We start from the raw sequence: 26,029 nt of genomic DNA, 5'->3' as shown, positions 1-26,029 counted from the left end.
GTGCCACAGCACTGGCCCCTCTCTGTCTTTTTATAACCTAGGTAATCGCAGTGCTGTATCATTAGTGGGTATGTTTCAGGCAGGGGTGGGGCCACTTACCATCAGGGAGAAAGATGGAGTACACCTCCTGCATGATGGTGAAGTTCCCCGAGTCGTAGCTCCGGGATACAGCCCGAAGCAGTGCTTGCACAGCCTCATCCCATGAAGCCACCTGTTGGCTCAGCACTGCCAAGGTCAAGTCATGGCAAATGTGAAGCAGGAGCTGGAGAGAGGAGCCAGAGTCTTGGTTAGACAGCCTCCTGGGGTAGGCACTGAGGGGGATTCTAGAACTGCTTGTTTACTGCACATGGAAACAAGTACACACCACGCATTTATAAAAGTTTCTCCTATCTCCACCATCCAGTGTTGCTTCTGCATCAGCAACTCTCATACCTACTTGAACAGCAACACATGCTAGCTGGTGTTGAAGTCTGTTCGTGCTGAGAAAATGCTCTGACATTTGCATTCAATTAAAACAATAAACTGTAATTAACAAAGCAAAACTTGGAGTAGAATTAAGATAGAATGTATCAATTTAGGTCTGCAGTTTGAGGAGTTCTGACAAACCACCAAAATCAAGACAGAACATTGTCATCAACTAAAAATAGTCCCACATGTGCTTTTGTAGGCAGTCCCCTCGCCCTACCCTCCCGGCAACCACTGATCTGTTCTTTGCCAGCTGCTCTTCTGTTAAACAACATAGTGTTTCATTTTGTGGTACAATACAACTTGCATATCTATTCATCAGCTGGTGGACATTTAGGTTGTTTCTAGTTTTTGGTTACTGTGGACTCAGGTGCGTTTGTAAGTCTTTGTGTGGACATCTGATTTTATTTATTTTAGTCAAGTATCTAGGCAGTGGGACTGTTGGAGCGTGGGACATGGGTATGTTTATAAGAAACTGCCAGACTATTTTTCAAAATGTTCTCTCATTTGAAAAATATCAAGTAAATAGGGATTGGTGTTGTGGCACTGTGGGTAAAGCCACTGCTTGCAAAGCCAGCATCCCATACAGGCATGCCAGTTTGAGTCCCAGCTGCTCCACTTTTGAGCCAGTTTCCTACTAATCCACTTGGGAGGGCAGCAGAAGATGGCCAAAATACTTGGGCCCCTGTCACTCACATGGGAAACCTGGATGGAGTTCCTGGTAACTGGGCCCAGCCCCAGCCACAGCAGTCATTTACAGGAGTGGAACAGCCAATGGAAGATTCTCTACCTGTTACTCTGCTTTTCAAATAAATAAATCTTTAAAAAAATAAAAGGCAAATTAAGATGTAGTCTTAAGGTGGACACAGCAGTTAAAATTAGCCCACTTGATCTCTGTATCAACATGGATAGATTTCAAAAACAATGGTCATGGGGCCAGTGCCGTGGCTCACTTGGTTAATCCTCTGCCTACAGTATGGACACCAGGTTCTAGTCCTGGTTGCCCCTCTTCCAGTCCAGCTCTCTGCTGTGGCCCGGGAAGGCAGTGGAGGATGGCCCAAGTGCTTGGGCCCTGCACCCGCATGGGAGACCAGGAGAAGCACCTGGCTCCTGGCTTCTGATTGGCGCAGCGTGCCAGCTGTAGTGGCCATTTGTGGGGTGAACCAATGGAAGGAAGACCTTTCTCTCTGTCTCTCTCTGTCTAACTCTGTCTAATAAGAAACACACACACACAAACAATGGTCACTAAAATCAACATGTCACAAAATAATATCTAGTGTTACAAAGGAGCTACCTTGGTGAGCTCAAGAAAGGGAATGGGGCTGAATAAGAGAAAAGAGAGGGATTTCATTTTACTAAAAAACCCCAAATATACAATCTAAATGAAAAAATCCCTATATAGCAAAAAGTGACAAAATGTTAATTTTGGTTGACAGGTACTTATGCTGTTCTCTGTGCTTTCCTGTATGTTTTAGATTTTTTTTTTTTAAGGAAATAATGATGTCAGACTAACTTCAAAGCTCATTAGTCTGAAGGGTCTCTCCAGGCTCCCTGTGCCTGCTGTCTGTTTCTGAAATGCATACTGGTGTTCTGCTGCTTTCTCTGCTACACTACCCGGTGAAAGAAGTCTTACTATGGAGTGATGAATGTCAGATGCTGTTGTAGGCTGGGTACCTGTTTGGAGGGAGTGTTATTCGTAGCAGATGGGTATTTGATGGTTTGCAGCTTTTCAAAGGCTGCCTGACACTGCTCTTGAGTGTCAAGGCTGAAGATGGTCTTCCATATTGTTGTCACCCTCTCCACGAATGGCCCTTCGGTGACTTCGGCCCATGTGTGGTAAGAAGCGGAGGAGCTTTTGCCCTCTGGAAGCTGCTTTTCCTCTAGATGCCTGGACAGTAGCTCAAGAAGGCAAAATACCAGTCTCTGACCCTGGAACCCAACAGCCAAGAAGAGGAATTGTCAGCGGGAATGCATGTGGATTATGCAGAGAGCTTTCCCATTCTTCAAAGTATTCCCTTTTCCATCTGTAATCAACAGACCTCTTTAGAGCTGTCCGCCCAGTGTGTGAGGGCCTTGGAACCCAGGAAGCAAGTTTCCTTACAAGGAATCCCAACCACAGACCTTCCCACTACAGTTCAAGCTACAAACACACCAGCCACCTTAGGCATGTGGCTCACTTTGAGAATAGATGGGCTGGGCTCATCAGGTTCTCTCTGTGCAAACCTCATAATGAGCAATGCAGAAGTAAAGTGCAATGGGCTAGGGGTGCAGGAGCATACAGGCCTGGTAGAAGGGAGTGCTAGAGCAGACATTTAAGTCAATATTGAAGTAGGGTTAATAGAGAGTCAGCCAGGAGAGATGAGACAAGAAGCATAGAGAAAAGGCCTGGACAGTTTTTACTTTTGCTGGATTTACACTTGCCCTAAGGTTCCTTGTATACTCCTATATTTTTCTCTCTTTCATACAGCTATAATATCCTTTATCAGAATAGTTAGCATAAGCTTATAGGTTTTCTGGCTTGTTAAGCATGCTAATTAATAAAATATTAGGCCGGCACCATGGCTCAATAGGCTAATCCTCCGCCTGCGGCACCAGCACCCCAGGTTCTAGTCCCGGTTGGTGCACTGGTTCTGTCCCAGTTGCTCCTCTTCCAGTCGAGCTCTCTGCTGTGGCCCGGGAAGGCAGTGGAAGATGGCCCAAGTGCTTGGGCTCTGCACCTGCATGGGAGACCAGGAGAAGCACCTGGCTCCTGGCTTCGGATCGGTGCAGCGTGCCAGCTGTAGCGGCCATTTGGGGGGTGAACCAACGGAAGGAAGACCTTTCTTTCTGTCTCCCTCTCTCTCACTAACTCTGTCAAAAAAAAAAAAAAATTAAATGTTGGGGCCAGCATTGTAGGAGCTGCTTCACCCATTATGCCATAGCACCGACTCCATAAATAAAATCTTTAAAAAAAAAAAAAAAAAAGGGAACTGAAAAACAAATCTTAGTGTCTGAAAAGTAGGTTCTAAAATGGCCCAGTTGTGTATCTGTTTAGATTAGGTGAGGGTGCCAAGGAGGTGAACGTAGCCTCAAGCTGAAGTGTCAGGAAAAGTGACGCACTTGTAACCAGAAGAGAACAAATGAACATTTATAGAGGCCAACGCTCCCTCTCTTCAAGGAACACAGCATGATGACATCAAAGAATAAACACCAGTCTGCCAACCCAGGGGCTGGCTGAAAATCTAGTCACTGATGTTTTGTCCAAACTCACAAGCTCTGGTCCTCCAGTGAGAGCACCAACAGGGCTGGCTGGCATTTCTAAGGATACCTGTGAAGTTGCTACAGGTTGTGCAGCGGGGCTTATTCAGTGGGCTTTGACTAGAGAATTCAGGAGCTTCCCTGCTACATCCCTGGAGATGAAACAGACTGACCTGTAGACTCTGATGCAGCTGCAGTGCTTCCTGGGCTTCCACCCAGTTCTTGGTCAGAAGCAGCTCTTGGGCACATCTAAGAGCCAGGGAGGCAGACAGCTCTTCCTCTCCTACAATTGTAGCCAACTCAGCAGCCGTTCGAAGTGATGCTGCATCTCCCTTTTTGGCCAAAACTTTGGCAGCATCATAAGCAGAAGTGGCCCCTAAATAGCTAGGGTATAAATGAGAACCCAAACACAGTGTCATAAACAGATCTCTATTTCGCTGCCCCAGGGGGCTGCATGATTTCTCTTTGTCCACTGTTTTGCATGTCCCTCTCTGTGGTCCCAAGGCGTCGCCACCTCTGGTTGTTTCCATGAAGGCTGAGGCCAGCACAGCTCAGCAAAATGAATGAGAGTATCACAGGGCTGAGGACAAGCACGGACATGTGCTGAATTGAACCCAAATACAGGAGTCATTCCCTCTCAGTTTCCTTTTTTGGTTGCAGAAGACATCACTAATAAAAGCTGTAATTTCTGAGCCTACTACTGAGGTATCATATAGTTAGGGTGATTTACAGCAACACCCAGAAGGTGGATCCTGATGAGTCTTACAAAGCTGGGTACATTGTACATACGCTCTTTGATTTTTCAACCACTTTATCTCCACCTCTACAGTTCCTTATGCTTTTATTCTTGTCCTGCTGTCCCTGACAGAAGCTCTGTATTTGGGTGTACTTCTGTTTCCCCCAGACTTACCATTTGGCTGCTACAGCGTAGTGGCCATCTCTTTCTAGGATAGTTCCCCAGCTGAGGTATAGGTCCTTTAGGACAGGGTCCTCTGGGCGCAGCCGGGCCTTGGCAACTGCAATGGCTTCCCTAAAGGCAATAACACATGCTTCAGCCCATCTGAAAAGGCCCCTCTGTCTGAGGCCGTAGGAGATGCAAAACAGGACAAACCACTTATTTTGTGTTGTCTGTACTATTCCAACTTCTTGTGAAAACGATTCCCACAATACATGGGCAAATTAAAAACACATGCTGCATTCAGTTCTTCCCCTGGGGTGGAACTTGTCCTCACACCCTTTTGGGAGGTCCTTGAGGTCAAAATAACTTTCATGATAATGTTATATATACATGTATTTTTTACCATACTGCAATTCGCACTAATTGTACAAAGGCAATGGGGGGTGGAAATGCTGGTATCTCATCAAGAATTAAGACAATGGCCTTGGCATTTAAAAAAAAAGATGAATGTTCAGGCTGAAGGAGTAAACATTTCTAATTTTACTGTATTTCTCAAGTCTGCATCCCACTCATATTCGTGTGACAAAACAGGAAGACGAGTGTGTGTTCCAAGTCTGACTGTCTCTAGGAAAAACCTGCACAAATCAGCAGCAAGCTGAACTTGCTGCCTTTTCCTGGAACCTCATTGCCTTAACAGATAAATCCTAGGTACTCAGCACTGGGTATCTGGCAGACATTTACTGAAAAAAATGAACAAAATAAGCCTGTTATTTCACAGAAAACAACTATTGGGAATTGCTGCTAATGACAACATTTGACATTCCAGTGAAAATTAGAATTTCAGAAAACTTATGCCTGGCACTGTGAGCTTGACAGCTTCCTAGAAGCTACAACCCTCCTCCCCTTTTTTTAATTATTGTTAGATTGAGGGGACATTACAGAAAGTAATTTTTAAAGAATGTTTTTAATAAAATGTGTCAATATTTGGAAGATCTGTATAACTCAGTGAACTAATATCTTTCAAATGACATACTACTTCTGAGTTGTGGCAGCATAAAACTGAGGCTGGAATAAAAGTCTGTTAGATCAAAGTGACTTATAGGGAGCAACATAGAATATTATGGGACTTTGTCACTCAGCCATGATGGAGTAACTGGGACCAGTTTACCCTTCTGCCAAAAAACAAAACAAAACAAAACAAAAACAAAACAAAACAAAACAAAAACAAAAACAAAACTGGACCAACTATGAATGAAACAACTCTTCAGACATTGGACAACAAGCAGCACTGGAGTGCCATTCCGACAGAAGGGAAGCCAGTGGTTGAGCCCTATCCTAGCCACCGTCTTTCTGCCTAAAGCCGCTCTCCTTAGGGAGACTCCAGCAGATCAACTCCCACAGTTCCACTGAATTGAAGACGTGAAACAATGGAATTTGAGGGGCAGAAAACTAGGAAGGAAGGAGTTGTCCAAAGATTTTCACAATTTTGCTTGGGGATCCCACTGAGCCTTTGGCTAATACAAAGCCATGTTGTGAAGGAAACTCCTTAAAGCTAAACAAAGAACACAGGCAATTGTGAGCTAACAATTCCCAGAGCTCATACTCAGGGCTTGGAGACACGTGAGTTCTGATTTGTTGAATCTATAAGGCATTCTATAAAGACATCAGAAGGTAGGAGAGCAAACTGGTTGTAGAATGTGGATTTCTCCAAACCTGTCCTAACAAAGTTTAACAGCTTTTGGATCAAGCAGCTCTACAAGTAACATAACTATTTGCCACAAAAAAAAAAAAAAAAAAAAAAATCAGTACTCTCAAAGAAAACATCTAAACCAGGATAAACAAAAAAGTCTGACCAAAGCACATCATTTCAAATTGCTGAAAACTAGTGATGGAGAAAGTCCTAAAAACAGCCAGAGACAAAAAGACACTTCCTATATAACAAAGATAAAAACAAAATGTAGTAGTCCAGTAAAAACCAATGCAAGTCATGGGAAAATGTAATCAAGTGCTTAGCTAAAAAGACAAAAATTACAGACTTTTCTACACAAACAAAACTTGAAGAAATCTGTCACAAAAAATGTTGAAGTTTGGAAACTTGAACCTATATAAACAATGAAAAGTACTAGAAATAATAAGCATGTGAGTAAATATAAAGTTTTAAAAATCATTTAAAATATTTTAAAAATATATTTTTATATATCATATACTTTATATCATCTCTAGATTATTTTAACCCTTAATACACTGTAAATGCATATTGCACTGTTTAGGAAATAACAAGAAAAAAATGTATATGTTCGGTACAGAAGTAATCTTTTTCTTTCAATATTTTTAATCTTTGGTTAGTTCAGTCCATGCATGTGGAAATCCTCTATGTAGAGGACCAACTGTATATTACTGTATGCAATAGGTGATACAATATTATATGAAAGTAAACTAAGGATACTCATCTTAAACCTTAAGAAAATCATTAAAAAATAAACAGGGTGCAGTTAATAAGTCAGTACTAGAAATGAAAGCTGATCCAAAAGAAAGCAAGAATATAAGAAAAAAGGAGTAAATAACAAAGGGACAAACAGAAAATAAATAGCAACATGGTAGATTTAAATTACTATATTAATATTTACATTAGTTGTAAGTAGTCTAAGTATCCTAGGTAAAAGGCAGAGATTATCACCATGGCTAAAAACAGGATGCAACTGCATGCTGTTTGACAGAAATATTTTTCATCTGCTCATTGGTCCTTACACATGTATTGCAGTGAGAGTAAGTGCTTGGGCAGGAAAGATGTTTATCGACTTCAGGAGAAGAGCAGATAAGGACAGAATAGGGGAAAGGCATTTCAACTAAATCTACAACGTTGTGTATTTCTTAAAAAATAAAGCTAGGAGACATGGAGACCTTTTGAAGTGGCTGGCTGTTCACTTGCTGTATGCTGTTTCTTACACTTGTTTAACAGTAAAGAACTTTATTTTTCACATTATCTCCAACTACTGGCTCAACTCAGGGTCATACAAACCTGTAAAAATGATTTGACTTGAGCAGCTCCACAGCTTCATACACTTTGTGGATGGAAAGTAGGTGAGAGGCGGCCTTGACATACTGATCCTGAAAACATAGTTGTTTGGCAAAAGCTTCCACAGCCCACAGCCACACGTGGTAGCCAGCTGATAAAATCAAAGATGCTGGTTAATGTTTTTAAAAAGGAGGTTTAAGGAAAAATAGGTATATTTGAGCTGAAAAATGCCATGTTTTTGTAGTCACTGCAGTAAGCAGAACATTTAGATACCAACTGGACTACCATTACAGATCATCTGCTTCATCCACCTCCCCATATCTACATTCTACAATATAAACTGTTTCTTTGGTTATGTAATACATACAAAATATTACAAAACTCAAAAACCACAAGTCCAGGGCAGTGGTTACCCTTGTAGGGGGAAGGGGAGGCGGTGACCACAGGGAGCATGACGAGAGCTTCCAGGGTGCTGGTAATGTTAGCTTTGTTGGTAGGGGTCACAAGGTAAATTCACTGTCTATTCACAATCTGTACCTACCTCTTTCTCCATGGCAAATATATATTATGGAAAAAAACTAAGCATGGATTTCAAAAATGTTATGTACCAAAATAAACTTACCCTTTAATTCTATTTTTCTATAAATTTTTTGAAATACTCCTATACACAGTATTCTAGAATAAAAAGCTAAAATACGAACTTGGGCACAGCATAACAGGTTTCTTTGTTACCTGAGCACCCTCCACCATACCTCATGTTCCTTTTCCTCTGTCAACCTTCATTACCAGTTTCTCTTAAAACCTTTGGAGACAGTCTATGAATATACAACCACCTAACTGAGTAAACACAAATGAGTATTAAATACTTGGCTTTGTGTCTACAACTCCATTCTTCTCATCTATTATATTTGGTGCTCCATTCCATGTGAGGATACAGAGCTGTTTCGTTCTTTTTGTATCTGTTACGGTTTCTACTGTACATGGTCTAATCAGTCTATTACTGATGGACATAGAAGCTCTTGCCACTTTTGCTATTACAAATAGTGCTGCAGTGAAAATTCATGTATGTTTGTCATTCTGAGTTCAATAAATCCTGTAATTAGAATCGATGAGCCACAGGTTAAAAGTACTTAACCATTTATCAGACATGACCCATTGTTCTTCAAGAAGTTTTCTCTAATCATGGTTTTGTCATTAAAGGAAGCCAGTGACCCGCTGTTTTCCAGAGGTTGGGTTGATTTATTTGCCAGCCTATTTTTAAAAATAGAATGAGCTGTGTTTCTAACTGTATTTGTGATGTTAGGCTTAAGGTTGGTGTTGCTAAGAGTCTTCTTGAGTGAACACATCCTAGAGATGACAGAGCTTTGTTGAACATACCTGCTGGTGCCATAGCCACAAGATTGTCTGTCAGTTCTCCTCGTTCTGCTGCGGTTTGGAGAACTCCCTTTAGGTCCCCCTTCCATAGCATGAGCTGGTGAAATAGCTCTGGGTGGCCATTTTCCAAGTGACCTTTTCCTGTTTGGAAAAGAGAGATGCAGGTCGGGAGCTGAGAACCTAGTTAGATGACACGTAAAACTCTCTATTACAGTACTATAGCAGCCATGAAAGAAGTTCATGCCTTTTTTTTTTTCTTTTTTTTTTTTAAATTTGACAGGTAGAGTTAGAGACAGTGAGAGAGAGACAGAGAAAGGTTTTCCTTCCTTCAATCTCCAAATGGCTGCCACGGCTGATCGGCTGATGCTGCGCCGATCCGGAGCCAGGAGCTTCTTCCTGGTCTCCCATGCAGGTGCAGGGGCCCAAGCACTTGGGCCATCCTCCACTGCCCTCCTGGGCCACAGCAGAGAGCTGGACTGGAAGAGAAGCAACTGAGACTAGAACCCAGTGCCCATATGGGATGCCGGCGCTGCAGGTGGAGGATTAACCAAGTGAGCCACTACGCTGGCCAGAAGTTCACGCTCTTAAATGTTGGGGACAACATTTGGTAAAGATGGACAGTACTATGTTACCTTGATTTGTCTCACCTTCAATTTCAATCATTTTGTACAAGGTAGCTCTGTCTGTGAAAAGTCCCAGGTGAAATCTTTCCTCCAAATCAGCAGATACATCCTCATTTGGCTCTGTTAATTTTAAAAGACAAATAATGAGATAAAATCATTATATTGTTCTGCGTCCAATAATTTCTGAATAATATTTGTCAGAACACCCACTACAGATACTGTGAACGTCAGGGCTGCCCATGCTTACTCTGAACCCTGTTGGTTACAAAGGTAGCAAAACAGGGAAATACACAAGAGAGTTTTTTTTTAGGTTTAGCTTTGACAAAATCCAATTGGACAATACAGTTTGTAGTCTGCTCAAAGAAAGATTTGAGGGGAAAAAGTAAAATGGGACAACTGATTCCAAATCCAACACGTACGTAGATGCTGTAAAAAACAAAACAAAATGTCGCCGCCGCCACGGCTCACTAGGCTAATCCTTCGCCTGTGGTGCCGGCAACCCGGGTTCTAGTCCCGGTCGGGGCACTGGATTCTGTCCCAGTTGCTCCTCTTCCAGTCCAGCTCTCTGCTGTGGCCCGGGAGTGCAGTGGAGGATGGCCCAAGTGCTTGGGCCCGGCACCCGCATGGGAGACCAAGGGGAGGCACCTGGCTCCTGGCTTCAGACCGGCACAGTGTGCCGGCCGTAGCGGCCCTTTGGGCGGTGAACCAATGGAAGGAAGACCTTTCTCTCTGCCTCTCTCTCCCTCTCTCTCACTGTCTGACTTTGCCTGTCCAAAAAAAAAAAAAAAGTCATTAATAATCAGTGGAACCTACCACTGAACAGATTTTAAAAAATAAATAATTTTCCATTAAGAGAAATAATGTAAAATTGTACAATTAACTGTATAAATTACAGAAAGTCATCACAAAGCCTCTAAAAGAAAGCTATGTAAATAACAGAATCATAATACATCTCTGGTGAAACACAAGAAACTGACAGTGTGACCTGTAGGGAACTGAAATGAAAGACTAACTGTCAGGGCTGGGACGGGGGGAGATGTTCTTTTTTTTATTATTATTAGGTTTTATTTCAGAATGTGATCCCTTTTCAACATGTAAAATTAAAATTATAAAAATACAGTTGCTTAAATATCAAAGCAACAGGCATTAAATGAATGCTCTGAAAAATAAAAATTAAAAAAACTCTCCATAAACAAAAACTCCCATTAGATTTTTTTAAACAACTGCCATATTATGGGTATATTTCCAATAAGAAAAAACATTTTTTTTCTAATTAAAGATACTGTTGAATGAGGAAAGACAGTGTAAGGAACTGATTCATACAGTGACAAGTAAGCTAACATCGCACTTCCGGCATGCAAATGGCTGGTAGCAGCTAGATTTAGAACAAAAGCACAGAGCTACCTCTCAAAGGCACTGGGCAGTGCTGACAGCAGGTCAAAATGGGGAGTCTGGCAGTGGAATACAGGGATGTAGGTGAGGAAGAACCATGTACAAACAACAATTTTAGTTTGCTCATTCATTCAACAAGTACGCAAGCACCCCTCATGTGCCAGTCTCCAGAAAACTGTGGATGGGCTGAAGAAGTGTATCTGGTACCTTTGGAATGCTTTGCGGTCGCCAGTACCAAACAGTCATGATGAAGCTCCTCTTTGGATCTGTGATCCAGGTTCGTACTCAGGGGCAGCATGGATCGAGCTTTTCTCTTTTTGATCAAGGCTTCTGAAATGTAATGAAATACAGACTGTCTAAAGAACTAATTAGAAATATAAAATAGAATGCTTGCTGTGTGAGTGTGATCTGAAGGGGTACTGCTGGGCACAGGAAGTTCCTCCGCTGATATTGAAGCTTTCACATCCAACCAGCTGGTGCAGTGTTCACAATAGACACATTTATGAAGCAATATCAACAACTGCAACACATGCCATCAAGTGCATGACCCCCAACTGAAACACAGTCAGAAGGATGCCTACAAATATTTAAAACTGAAACCAACCAACCCCACACACTTCTGAATTCTCAGCTGCACGTAACGCTTCGGGATGCTCTAACAAAATATTTCAGTTAGAGATACCAACCTGGCTTCTCTTTAGGTGGCTCCTTTTTCAGTAAAGACATTTTGTTAATAATGCTGCCTTTAGACTTTTCAACACCTGAGGACACTGCAGTGCAGACCACTGGTTCTCTAGAAACTATGTTGTGAGGGAAAAAGAAAGAAGAGTATGGAATAAGAACAATGTGCAATCGAGTTTTTTTTTTTTTTTTTTTTAATTATGAGCTATACTAGGCCTGTCAATACAATTTTATCTGTTAGCAACAAATGCTTTGCCACGGAAGTGTGGGGGTTTCCTTCCCCACCTTACAAACTGCCTATATTACAGGAATCTGTAAGTGTATAGGACTTTGACTAGCTAAGCAAAAACCAGAAGCTTCTAGCCTCCTCAGCTTTATGCCACAGATTCAGAAATTTCTAAACTCTGCTCAGGTGACAGAGCATTTTTTACATATTTAGGTCAAAGTACTAACTACGTATTTAATTATACAAACAAGGAATCAGTTAACTAATAGAGAATGTTAAGTGTATGTGATATGAAATCACAATCCTGAGCAGTGGTAAAGGACATTTTGGGTGCAGAGGTATTTTGTTGAGCCTAACATACAAATTAATTAAGTTTTTAGCTCTTCATTTACCTTAGCTATAAGTCTAGCAGCCACCTTGGGATGGACAAGGGCAGAGATACCTCGGTACCATCAATTTTGGCCCTTTTAATTCTGTCACATCAAAATAATTTGTAGAATTATGCTTACCAGTCACTGCTTCTCTTTATATCATTTGCTATTTAATCATCTATTTTAACAGATAAGAGGCATGGGCAATAGATACTGAAGGTAAACATATAAAATAATAAAAGTGCTAAAATTTTATCCAACATTTTTTTTCTCTTCAAATTAGAACTAGATTCTATTAGTGGAAACTAATGATGGCTTGCTGTTTTGCAAGAAATCTGAGATTTGCCACCATAGCTTAACTGAATAGAAGAACCTATTAGCTACCCACAAATGTTTTTTTGTGAGAAGATAGAAAGCCAGGATGAAAATCAAGACAGGAGGGGAGAGAACTTGTAAATTCCCACTGAGGTGGCAGCCCACGGGTCAGACATAGTATGGGACAGTGGTTCCAGGAAGTGGCTGCCATCACACTGCGAAGCTTTTCCCTCTGTGCCCACCACCCTTGCTTCACTTTGGCCCCTGCCTGGCTTGACCCGGTTTTTTTCTTTAGCATTTTATTGTTTCCACCCTAGACATCTACTAGATCCCCTTTAACACTTCAAAGGTGTTTTAAATAAGAAACCTAAATAAAACTTTAATAAATCCCATGAATAGTATTTCAAGGGCACTTGATGATCCCACTCCAGTTTAGAGGTTGAGCAAAGAAGCAGGTCTGAGACAGAGCAGTATCAGACTGGGCGGGAGTCAGTGAGAACCAGGACGCTGTCACATACCCACAGAAGCGGAAGCGGGGCTGCAGGGCGGCTCTGGATCCTGGGCGTCCTCCTCCCCCTCCGCGTCCGACACGCCGTTCTCCACAGGGTCTGAGTTGTCCTTACTTTCTTCTTCAGTCCCATCCAACATTTCTTGCTTTACAGGTGCTCTCATGGTGGGTTTTTTCTTCTTTTTAGGCTTTGGTTTAGGTTGAGAGAGCCGTTTTTTCTCTAATTCAATACTTTTCTTGCCTGTGGGAATCACAGTAAAAAAGATTAAACTAAAATTGATATTCTTAGTTAAAAGCACCCTAAATGGTATCTCTAATACTTTATAACTCATCCTTCTTCCCCTTCCTTCCCAGTGGATTTTCAATTTATGACAGTGTTAATCATTGGAATTCTATGAATCCATAAACATTATTCTGTTACCCCTGAATACTTCAGTACTTAAGTATAAGCAAGCCCGTTTTTGAGCATCACCAGTGTAGCCAGTGAAATCAGAAAATTAACATCAATAGACTACTCCAGTCCACTGCACATACTCCATCAAACCTCCAAGTTGTACCAAGAATGTCTCCTGTAGCAAAAGCACTCACTCCAGGGTTCACACTGCCTTTGGTCATCATGCCACTCTGGAACACATGCCCTCATTCTGGAACACTTGCTCATTTTCCTTTGACTTTCTTGACTTGAAACTTTTATTATTATTATAAAAAGTCACAGAGAGAGACACAAAGATTTTCTATCTACTGCTATTCTCCAAAAGGCTGTTACAGAAGGGGCTGGGCCAGGTTGAAGCCATGAGCCAGGAGTTTCACCTGGGTCTCCCACGTGGGTTGTAGGGTCCCAAACACTTGGGCCATCTTCTGCTGCTTTCCCAGGTGCATTAGCAGGGAGCTGGACAGGAAGCAGAAAAGCTGTGACTTGAATCTGCATCACTATGATATACTGGCATTACAGGTGGCGGCTTAACCCACTGTACCACAATGCCAGCACCAATATTATTATTATTTTTTTATTTTTATTTTTTTTACAGGCACAGTGGACAGTGAGAGAGAGAGACAGAGAGAAAGGTCTTCCTTTTTGCCGTTGGTTCACCCTCCAATGGCCGCTGCGGCCGGCACATCTCGCTAATCCGAAGTCAGGAGCCAGGTGCTTCTCTTGGTCTCCCATGTGGGTGCAGGGCCCAAGCACTTGGGCCATCCTCCACTGCCTTCACGGGCTATAGCAGAGAGCTGGCCTGGAAGAGGGGCAACCGGGACAGAATCTGGTGCCCCGACTGGGACTAGAACCCTGTGTGCCGGCGCCGCAAGGCGGAGGATTAGCCTGTTAAGCCACGGCGCCGGCCACCAATATTATTATTTTTTAAAAAATTATTTACTTGAGGGCTGGCACTGTGGCACAGCAGGTTAATGCCCTGGCCTGAAGCGCCAACATCCCATATGGGCGCCGGTTTGAGAGCCGGCTGCTCCACTTCTGATCCAGCTCTCTGCTATGGCCTGGGAAAGCAGTACAAGAAGGCCCAAGTCTTTAGGTCCCTGCACCCTTTATAGGAGACCCAAAAGAGGCTCCTGGCTTTGGGTCGACACAGCTCTGGCCGTTGCGGCCAACTGGGGAGTGAACTAACGGATAGAAGACCTTTCTCTCTCTCTCTCTGTCTCTCTCTCTGCCTCTCCTCTCTCTGTAACTTTGACTTTCAAATAAATAAATAAATCTTTAAAAAAAAATTATTTACTTGTAAGGCAGAGTGACTCAGAGAGACAGACTTTCTATCTAATAGTTCACTCCCCAGTTTCAACAGCTAGGTCTGGGAACATGCTGAAGTCAGGATTCCAAATTCCACCCAGGTCTCCCATGTGGGTGGCAGGGGCCCAAATACTTGGGCTATGTCTGCTGTCTTCCAAGGTGCATTAGCTGAAGAACTGAACAGCTGGGAGTCAGACACATCAATATGAGGGTGTTGCGGATGGTGGCTTAAATTGCTGTGTGACAATGCCCATCCCTTTGGTTATTTTTCAATAACCTTTATTGAGATATAATTTGATAATTATATTGAGATATAATAAGATAAAATACACCTCTGCACCCCATGGGAGACCAGGAGAAGCACCTGGCTCCTGCCATCGGAACAGCGCGGTGCGCCGGCCGCAGCGCGCTACCGCGGCGGCCATTGGAGGGTGAACCAACGGCAAAGGAAGACCTTTCTCTCTGTCTCTCTCTCTCTCTCACTGTCCACTCTGCCTGTCAAAAAAAAAAAAAAAAAAAAAAATACACCCACTCTTTAATACTTTGATGAGTTCTGACAGATGCATAGTCCTGTAATTCACTACTCCCATCAAGATCTAAGAATTTCCATCACTTTAAAAAGTTCCCCCATGATTCTCTGATAAGAAGCACTCCTCCCTGAGCAATAACTGACCTGCTGTCACTATAGTTTTGTTTTGCCTATTCTAGAATTTCCTGTAAACAGAATTTTATACTTCGGTGCTTGGCTTCTATTGCTCAGTATTTTTTTTTTTTTTTTTTTTTTTGGACAGGCAGAATTAGACAGTGAGAGAGAGACAGAGAGAAAGGTCTTCCTTTTTCCATTGGTTCACCCCCCAAGTGGCCGCTATGGCCACTGTGTTGCGGCCAGCGCGCTGCGCTGATTCGAAGCCAGGAGCCAGGTGCTTCCTCCTGGTCTCCCATGCGGGTGCAGGACCCAAGGACCTGGGCCATCCTCCATTGCCTGCCCGGGCCACAGCAGAGAGCTGGACTGGAAGAGGAGCAACCGGGACAGAACCGGCGCCCCAACTGGGACTAGAACCCAGGGTGCCGGCGCTGCAGGTGGAGGATTAGCCTAGTGAGCCACAGCGCCGGCCTGCTCAGTATGTTTGCGTGATTTATGTATTCTGTTGTATTACATTCTTTTTATTGCTGAGCAGAATTCCACTGTAAGGCTATATCACAGTGTATTCATTTAACTGCTGAACATGTTGCTTGTTCCCAGTTTTTGGCAATCATGGGTAAAGCTGCTATGAGTATTCTTGTACAAGGCTTCATGGAGACATTTCACTGCTTTTGGGAAAATCTGTAGTTGTTTATGACAGGTGGGCAAGTCTGGTACCAGTTAATTTTTGGTAGCCTAAAGTGGAATTCTTTTGTCCCTCCCTCCCTCCCTTTTTTTCTCTCTCTGTTCTTCTTCTTCTTTTTTTTTTTTTTTTTGTAAATGTTATTTATCTGAGAGGCAGAGTTAGAGAGGGAGAGAAAAACTGAAAGGTCTTCCACCCGCTGGTTCACTCCCCAAATGGCCACATTGCCTGGAACTGGACTGATCTGAAGCAAGGAGCCAGGAGCTTCTTCCAGGTCTCCCACGTGGGTACAGGGGCCCAAGCACTTGGGCCATCTTCTACTGTTTTTCCAGGCCATCAGCAGAGAGTTGGAGCAGAAGAGGAGCAACCAGGACACAAATGGGCACCTGTATGGGATGCCAGTGCTACAAGTGGAGGCTTAGCCTACTATGCCACAGCACTGGCCCCATGTCACTTATTTTCACAATGAGGCTGTCCCAGGTTTGGTGTAGGAGCCCTTCAAGCTACCTTCTCTGTCCTTCTGATGTGTCTACTTCATTCTTTGAACACTTCCTTCCTTTATGGCTAAAGATGATGTTTTAGACTCACTTCATATTTCCCCTGTCCCAATCTGGAGTCAGCCATTTTTCGGATAAGCCCTGGACCCTATGAATGCAGAATGACATCTAGAAAGCAAGGTCTGGGGTTAGGGGTACGCATCACAGTTTGGCTGTTGTTGCCCTGAGGCCTCCATGGCTGCCTTTGCTTAGGTTCCTGCCTTTCTGATGCTGCTGCCCACATGAATATCTTCATCACTCGACCTTGATCAGTTCAGCTACTGGAGGAAGGGAGAAAGGTACCTGGGAGAGCGTTTAGGGACTCTTGTTCTGACTGACCTTGAGGAGGCCGAGAGTGATCTTGCATGGAAGGGAGCCATTTGTACACACAGAAGTCATCTGCCCCGGAGTAGATGCAATCAGGATCCAGTGGGGACCAAGCCACACAGAGCAGCCGACCTCGATGTCCTCGGAAGTTGCAGAGCGGCTCCTCTCGGAGGGTATCCCACACCTAAAACCCAAAGGCACGTGACTGAATAGACAGCTACTGGTTATTGAGCTGCGGGCAAAAGCTTTTAGATTTTTTTTTTTTTTTTTTTTGACAGGCAGAGTGGATAGTGAGTGAGAGAGAGAGAGAGAGAAAGGTCTTCCTTTTTGCCGTTGGTTCACCCTCCAATGGCCGCTGCGGACAGCGCATCTCGCTGATCCGAAGCCAGGAGCCAGGTGCTTCTCCTGGTCTCCCATGCAGGTGCAGGGTCCAAGGACTTGGGCCATCCTCCACTGCCTTCCCGGGCCATAGCAGAGAGCTGGCCTGGAAGAGGGGCAACCGGGATAGAATCCGGTGCCCCAACCGGGACTAGAACCCGGTGTGCTGGCGCCGCAAGGTGGAGGATTAGCCTGTTAAGCCATGGCGCCGACCCAGATTTTTAAAGTCTGTATGGACTCCTACTTCTCCTGTGACATGTCATTTTTCTCCTAGGAGTTCAGTTCCAGATAGTACTGTTGTGTGTGGGATGCTCAAGTGTTCTGGGATGTACATTTTCCTATGGGGATGACTTTGAATGAGCTTTTACTGGTGCCCTATGGATTTCCCTACCTTGAACCAGTGCTGTGTGTTGATTTTTGGTTTGAGAGTTCTGGTCATGAAGAAAATAACCTACTCCTAATTTAAAAATTAGAGCTTTAGGCCGGCGCCGCGGCTCACTAGGCTAATCCTCCGCCTTGCGGCGCCGGCACACCGGGTTCTAGTCCTGGTCGGGGCACCGATCCTGTCCCGGTTGCCCCTCTTGCAGGCCAGCTCTCTGCTGTGGCCAGGGAGTGCAGTGGAGGATGGCCCAAGTGCTTGGGCCCTGCACCCCATGGGAGACCAGGAGAAGCACCTGGCTCCTGCCATCGGATCAGCGCGGTGCGCCGGCCGCAGTGTGCTACCGCGGCGGCCATTGGAGGGTGAACCAACGGCAAAAGGAAGACCTTTCTCTCTGTCTCTCTCTCTCACTGTCCACTCTGCCTGTCAAAAAAAAAAAAAAAAAAAAAAAAAAAAAAATTAGAGCTTTAATTTCTCCCAAGTCCCTGGGCCAATGATCAATTTCTTTGCTGCTTCTTGAATTATTCCAGTGTCCATGTCACAGAAGGCAGTCCCTCATGGTTCCCAGCTATGGGCAGACAGCCCAATTACAATTCAACACAGACAAACGCCCACCACAGACATTAGATTCCCAGCTCCCAAGGTCTGTTCTTGTTTTTTTTTGACAGGCAGACTGGACAGTGAGAGACAGACAGAGAGAAAGGTCTTCCTTTTCCATTGGTTCACCCTCCAATGGCTGCCGCAGCCGGCACACTGCGGCTGGCACATTGCGCTGATCCGAAGCCAGGAGCCAGGTGCTTCTCCTGGTCTCCCATGCGGGTGCAGGGCCCAAGCACTTGGACCATCCTCCACTGCCTTCCCGGGCCATAGCAGAGAGCTGGCCTGGAAGAGGGGCAACCGGGACAGAATCCGGCGCCCCGACCGGGACTAGAACCTGGTGTGCCAGCGCCACAGGCGGAGGATTAGCCTATGGAGCTGCGGCGCCGGCCCTGTTCTTGTTTTAATACCGAAGAAGTTCTACCTCATAGTTCTGGCTTGCCATTTCTTCTGCATTTTTAGAATTCGGAGATTCTTGATTTACCAGTCTTTTTTAACTAAAAATTCTTTTTGTGATTTACTAGCCAACATTTGTTCAAACAGGAGGGAGTACTTTTCACATCAATTTAGTCCCTGATATGTCAGAATGCAATCTGTAAAAATGTTAGAATCCAGATAGTTCCCATCAATATGTTAATTTTCATCTAGGTCAAGGAAACCCAGTCTAAGCATGCTTAGGGCCTAGATCAGTGCAGTAAAACTCAGCTGTCTTCTAGAGCCCAGAGAATCTCTTTTTGTAGAAGATGGAAGGAAAAGAGAACATGTCCACAAGTGGCAGGGAGAAGACAGAGTTAACTCAGGTGAAGAACTCATCCAGTCAGGGACATAACTGTACCTGGGCTGTACCATCATAGGAAGCAGACACCAGCCTTCCGTCGTGATGCGGGCTCCATGCCAGCCTGGTAATCTTGGCTGTGTGCCCTGAGAGAGTCCGGTAGGGCTCTGTAATGGTCACTGGTGACTCAGGGTTGTTCTCTAAAAGACAAGGGGACGACATCATTGCTAACAGTAACAAAAAAACAAAAACAAAAAGGGACATACAGGAAGGTATTAACATGGTAAAAGTCAAGATTTTGCCACAGCTAGGTGATTTTCAGCAGCCAGTACTGTTTAATGGGTAAAAGCATGGGCACGTCCACAGAGGCCTGTACAAAGACTTAATATAAGAAGTGTTAGTTACAATTATTTCTTTCTGAAAGCAACCAAGAAGTGAATACTGCCTTATAATTGTGATATTAAAAAAGATCACTATGTGTATGGTGTTCTACGTAAAAATGGCTAATCTGAATCTAAGTATGAGAAAACAACAGACAAACCCAAATTGATGGAGCACCTATAGAAGAACTGGCCTGTATTCTTTGAAAATGTCATGTAACATTTTTAACAAGGCTGAGGAACTGTTTCAGATAAAAGGAGACTGAAGAGATATGACAACAAAATGAAAATAAGTGATCTGGAATGGTTCCTCTGTTGGAGAAAAAAATTACTATAAAGGACTTCACTGGATCAGCTGGCAGACAAGAATACAGATGAGAGATTAAATTACTGTATTTTGGGACTTATGCTGTGATGTAGCGAGTGAAGTTGCCACCTGCAATGCTGGCATCCGGTATAGGCGCCATTCAAGTCTTGGCTGCTCCACTTCCAGTCCAGCTCCCTTGCTAATGTGCCTGGAGGCTTAGTGGAGGGTGACCTAAGTGCTTGGGCCCCTGAACCCATATGGGAGATCCAGAGGAAGCTCCTGGCTCCTGGCTTTGGATCTGCCCAGCTCTGGCCACTGTGGCCATTTAGAGAGTGAACTAGTGGATGGAAGATCTGTGTCTCCTCTTCTCTAACTCTGCCTTTCAAATACATAAAATAAATCTTAAAAAAAATTAATGTATTTAAAATAAATTTTCTGAAGTTAATAATGGCATGATTACATAAGGGAATAGTCTTGTCATTACAAAATATAAATACTACAGATATGGAGGGAGTTATAATATACACAACAGAATATCAAATAGTTTGGAAAAATATTTATACTTCCTACTTCAGAATAAAGCAAATGGGACAGAATGTTAAAAATTATTGAATCTGGGAAAGATGTGAGAGTTTCTTATACTATTCTTAGAACTGTCTTCTACATCTAAATTATTTTAAAAGAAGATGAAAAATTAAATGAAATTGATTCTGGCAGTCTTCTTCCTTTTTCTTCTAGTTAATAGAATAACTTAGGGTAGTAGTGTTACAGTAGTTGGCAAAAATTCACACTATTATTAACAGTGAAGTTAATGCCCTTTGCCAAAGGGGATGATTAACTTAGAAACCCAGTAACAGCCGCTAGGCCAGGATCAGCTTCCTAACACAGCTCATCAGTCATATAGTGCCTACTACTTGTTATCAGAAAAATGTCTATACTTTAATACATTATCTATACTGCTTGTTAGACTAAAATTTCTTCTGTAAATCAATTTCAGAGATTAAAAAAAATCACCTATTTTCACAATGGCTGTGAACATGAACTGTGCAGCACTCTGAAAACAGTTTAGTGTTAGGTCATAATTTCTTCATAGTAGGAAAACAGGGAATCCCACTTCTCTCATGTTAAAAAGGGGGCTCTTCTCTCTACCTACTGTGGGTCCATTAGGTGAAGGGAGTTCAAAGAAGTCTAAGATTCCTTAAGGACTAAGTTACATACATTTAGAAAAAGTTAACATATCACACAGTGAGTAGTACTTTCTGGAACACATGCAGGTTGTGCAATCACACAGTGTGAGCCTGAATCTAGGCTCTGTCACATACTAGCTGTGTGACTTGTAGTCATGGGTGAAACAAGGATAACAAACCCCATGACTGTAAGATTTAGATGCAATTCAACACGGGAATGGGGTGTATCCTCTATGTGCATGTGTCATGCTCACATACTGCTTGAGGGAGTATAAACTGGCACGATTTTTTAGCAATAACCATAAAAAACATTTTAATGTCTTCAACCCTTTACCTACCAATTCCGCTTCTAGAAATTTTCTGCAAATAAGTTATTCATTCACTTTCATGCTGATATATGTACAAGGCTGTGCACTGTAATATTACTTAAGTTGAAAAAAAAGGTAAACAAATGTTACTCACTTGTGGAGAAGATACATGCATTACACAAAATGGAATGGACAGATTTGTGTTAATGACAGTAAGACAGATCCTTATGTACTAACAAAAAAGATGTCCAAGATACATATATTTTTTTTTTAAAGATTTATTTATTTATTTACTTGAAAGTCAGAGTTACACAGAGAGAGAAGGAGAGGCAGAGAGAGAGAGAGAGAGAGGTCTTCCTTTTTTTGTTTTTTAATTTTTTTTTTTTTTGACAGGCAGAGTGGATAGTGAGAGAGAGAGACAGAGAGAAAGGTCTTCCTTTGCCATTGGTTCACCCTCCAATGGCCGCTGTGGCCGGCGCATCATGCTGATCCAAAGCCAGGAGCCAGGTACTTCTCCTGGTCTCCCATGCGGGTGCAGGGCCCAAGGACTTGGGCCATCCTCCACTGCACTCCCGGGCCATAGCAGAGAGTTGGCCTGGAAGAGGGGCAACCGGGATAGAATCCGGCACCCCAACTGGGACTAGAACCCGGTGTGCCGGCGCCGCAAGGCGGAGGATTAGCCTGTTAAGCTACGGTGCCGGCCCAAGATACATATTTTAAGAAGAAAAATTCCATGTGGTATATATATCTCTATTTATATAGTAATTTTTTTAGCTAGGTGCAGAAGACTTTTCTGCATTCGTTATTAAGGAGGCTTTGGATTATGTAGAATACAACACTTTGTAAGTTAATATTTTTGTCATGTTTGAAAAGATTTTAAAATGAAGATATTTCTTCTGAAAGCAGAAAAAAGAGTAAGAACAGTATTTATTTCAATGTCAATAGTAAAATAAAAAGATACAAAGAATAGAAAGGAAAGTAGGTGAAGACATGATATTATCGCCTGGATGGAAGAAACCAAAGTTACCTATGACAGTCTTCAGGTTGTGCACATAAATGACTGCATTGTTGGAGCCAGAGGCCATCAGATAGCTCAGCTCTGGCTGGCTGCCATGCTCATGATGCCAGCTGATCGTATTCACAAGCTTGTGATGCTGCTGGATGGTGCAGATCAGTTTCAAGTTAGGAACTTGAAATATTTCTATTGATCTGGAATGAGAAACACAGCAAGACAAGAAAGATGGATGATCAAGACAGTCCAGTGTGAGCAGCTGCCTCTCCCACTCTGTTAGGCAAAAGTGAGATGGAACAGGAAAACCATTTCTATTACTCTAAAGGTCATTCCCGTAAAAGCCAAGTACTGAAGGTTGTTTTCTGAAAATTCTAACAATCTCTGGGAAGTTGCACTAAGACATTTGTAATAAATGGTGCTAGAGAGAAGCTAAAAAGAATTAGTGAACCAGTGGCCAAATTCAGATCAAAGTTGGATAGCACACTATAAGCCCTAAAAAACATTTTTGCTGAGGATTACTTTAAAAAACAAGATTGAGGGGCCGGTGCTGTGGCATAGCGGGGAAAGCTGCTGGCTGCAATGCTGGCATTCCAAGTGGGTACTGGTTCAAGTCCCAGCTGCTCCACTTCCAATCCAGCTCTCTGCTGTTGCCTGGGAAAGCAGTGGAAGATGGCCCAAATCATTGGGCCCCTGCATCTGCGTGGAGACCAGAAGAAGCTCCAGGCTCCTGGCTTCATACTGGCCCAGCTCTGGCCATTGTAGCCATTTGGGGAGTGAACCAACGGACCTCTCTCTCTTTCTCTCTCTCTGCCTCTGTAACTCTGCCTTTCAAATAAATAAATAAATCTTAAAACAAATAAACAAGCAAAAAAACAAGGGTGAGATTTTGGCAGTTTAATGTAGGAGCTCAGCATCCTGGACTGATAGACCAGTCAAAACACTCTTTTTGGATCAAAAATATCTTAATAGTTCCACAGTTCTCAAAGAAGTAAAGAGTTCCTGGATTAGTCAAGATACAAGGATCAGTCACATTATCGAAGGTAACTTCGCTTTCCCAATTAGCATTACAGATAGCAGTAGCCAGCTTTTGACCAAATATGTGTGTAATTACCAAGTTTTTTGTTTTTTAGAGAAGCAAACATACCCATCTTCATTGCCAAGAGCCATGATTTTGCCATCTGCTTTCCAGCTGATCTCTGTGTGTACAGGCAATTTGTACTAGAAAGCAAAACAAACCGATCTTAACTGTAAACAGTGTTCTTCTCTCCACACAGCTTACAAATCAATGACGACAGCATGAGAAAAAAAATCCTTAGAGTTTAAAAATGTTCTGTGTATCAGCCATTCTTGTAAATAATCAACATTATGAGTCAAGGAGTACTAATGACAAATATTCTAATTCTGATTTCTTACATAAGGCGAAGAGCCTAGTAAATAACACTAACGATCTATAGCATTTAACCTTGTGAATAAACCTAATCAAAGATTTTTGTTCACAATAAAGAATGAACTATGTGGACTGGTTTTGACAACATGGAGTCATATTCTTTAATGAAAGCCATACACACTCCTTGTTTTTTCTTTTTTTCTCCAAAATTTCTTTCCCAGAATCTGTTTTCCTCTAATTCTACATGTTGCTGTCTCCCTAGGCTGCCGGGACTCTCTTCTTATTTACCTCTTTTGCACACTCCATACATGCCTACAGTTTCTTCATCTATCACTTATGAGAAGGGATTCCAAATTTCTATTCCAACCCAGGCTCCTTGCATGAACATCTGGCCTATATCTCAGCTGCCACTCATCTAAAAGGCTGTTATGAACAGAAAGTTTGTCACCTTTATTCCCTGCTGAATATTATTGTTCAGATACTAAGAAAGTGAAAGACTGTAATCAATAAATATAATTCAATGTATGATTAAATGTGACTTTTAGGCTAGTCATACTAAAATAAACAGCATTTTAAAAATGCTCATTTGAGAGGGTAAGGAAATCTCTGTTCTTATGGTTTGACTTTACAGTTCTGCAAGCAGATAAATTAATAGAATGGTAAAGCAATTGTGATTTATGTGGGAATCTGAGTAAAGGATGTAAGGGAATTCCTTGTATAATTTCTTTGTATTATTTTGGTAGTTTTAGTCTAAATGTGAAATTATTTCACTGAAATATTAGAAGGCCAATTCTTTCTCAAGCCAAACACTCTGCAGCTGCATTGGCACACAACATCATAAAGCCATGTATGCCACACATCACTCTGGCTAAATGGACACCAAAGAGGATGCTTCACATCCAAAATCTGAGGGTTTACACTAAATCTTCATGCAAGTAGATAAATATTTTTTGGGGGAGGGTTAAGTTCTTTGCTTTGCCTAAGGATAAACACTCCTAAGATATAGGTTACAGCCCACAAATTACTTCACAGCCTGTTCTGTAAGGGATAACTGCATTTATTATGAAAGATGGGAAGCACGAGATGTAGACCAAGAGAAGACTCTGCACTGTAAGAACTCACTTTGATTGAGTTGGTGTCCCTGATGAGTTTGTTGATGTCAAATGCTTCTCCACTAAGCTTCCAGGGGTTATGCTGCAGGACAATCCCCTCCCCGCCACAGCTGTATAAAGTGAGGGAGGGTCTGTCTCCTTCTCCTCCTATAAGCAATAAGAAAGTTTGTATCAGTTTCACAGCTTAACTATATGTTGCTGTAGTGTGACCATATCATACTATAAACTGCTTAAGATGGAGTAAAGTGCCTGCTCTTTCCACCTGAACACAGTTGGTGGAGAAGTAAAAAGGTACATTAATTCTACATTAATTTGTATGATGCAATCTGTTTGCTTCATTCTTCAGGAATTCAAAATAGTAGAGGCACCAAACCGGGATCAGAAAACAACATAGTATGTTATCAAATTAAAGCTTTTGAGCAGTTATTTTTTTTCTCAGAAATGAGTACTGTACTCTTGAGCATTTAAATATATGGAGCTGTAATGCTGTCTATGACCAACTGTGGGAGCTGTCCTCAAAGCAAAGATTCCTTAGTATTACAGTAGCCAGAGGTGCTGATGGGTTTCTGTGAGAACAACTTTTATTTCCACTAGTGCTGGAACACAACATCTGTTGCACGAATCAGAATTCCAATACTGCTTGAGTTCCAACAACTTAAAGGATTTACTCTCTCTTAGTGATGCAGTTACTATGGAAAGCCACAGATGTCTCAATATAAATAGTTAAGAAAAGTTTTTAAGAGACTTTTGATGAATACATTCATTTAAAAAGATGGGGACAAGAACAAAAAGACAATGCTGAAGTGGTAAAGGAGGGAAAGCAGCAAAGTGTAACTAAAGAGAAGAAATCAATGCAGAAATCCTGAGTTGTTTTGTGGTGGAAAAGAGATGAGCATTATCCCATTAACACAGTGAAGTAACATTCTAATTCTGATAAAACTACAAAGAGACAAGTTTTAGTGAAGAACAGTAGACTGGGGTCAGGACTCAGAATGAGCTGACTATGTACAATGAAGAATTTCAGTTTCAAGAGTAGAACTGTGCTTCCTTTTGAGACTGGGGAGGGTCATGGGGGAATGGCTTCTCCCACCAAGGCCAATTCATGACCTGCCACTACTACTTTATAGACCTCGCGAGGACACAGCAGACCATATAAGCAGTCACTGCACTAGAGC

The 26,029-nt window shown here is 42.6% G+C and overlaps 1 protein-coding gene across 2 annotated transcripts in view; it reads right to left on the bottom strand.

The window, feature by feature from the left end:
• Positions 1-26,029, bottom strand: part of GEMIN5 (gem nuclear organelle associated protein 5) — a 49,418-nt gene that overhangs the window by 5,716 nt on the left and 17,673 nt on the right. For both annotated transcript variants that reach the window (XM_062188785.1, XM_062188786.1), the window contains exons 11-25: positions 24,865-25,001; positions 23,500-23,573; positions 22,371-22,552; positions 19,222-19,361; positions 17,045-17,216; positions 13,117-13,347; positions 11,692-11,805; positions 11,213-11,335; positions 9,638-9,733; positions 8,994-9,131; positions 7,620-7,767; positions 4,613-4,732; positions 3,876-4,086; positions 2,140-2,394; positions 100-262 (exon numbers count right to left, since the gene is read on the bottom strand). In XM_062188785.1, the coding sequence (XP_062044769.1) occupies positions 100-262; positions 2,140-2,394; positions 3,876-4,086; positions 4,613-4,732; positions 7,620-7,767; positions 8,994-9,131; positions 9,638-9,733; positions 11,213-11,335; positions 11,692-11,805; positions 13,117-13,347; positions 17,045-17,216; positions 19,222-19,361; positions 22,371-22,552; positions 23,500-23,573; positions 24,865-25,001 (2,304 nt within the window). The remainder of the gene's footprint in view (positions 1-99; positions 263-2,139; positions 2,395-3,875; positions 4,087-4,612; positions 4,733-7,619; positions 7,768-8,993; positions 9,132-9,637; positions 9,734-11,212; positions 11,336-11,691; positions 11,806-13,116; positions 13,348-17,044; positions 17,217-19,221; positions 19,362-22,370; positions 22,553-23,499; positions 23,574-24,864; positions 25,002-26,029) is intronic.

This window comes from Lepus europaeus, chromosome 4, assembly GCF_033115175.1.
Source record: "Lepus europaeus isolate LE1 chromosome 4, mLepTim1.pri, whole genome shotgun sequence".
NCBI lineage: Eukaryota > Metazoa > Chordata > Mammalia > Lagomorpha > Leporidae > Lepus > Lepus europaeus.
The sequence above is the reverse complement of the archived record's forward strand: the minus strand, read 5'-3'. Positions and strand labels throughout refer to the sequence as shown.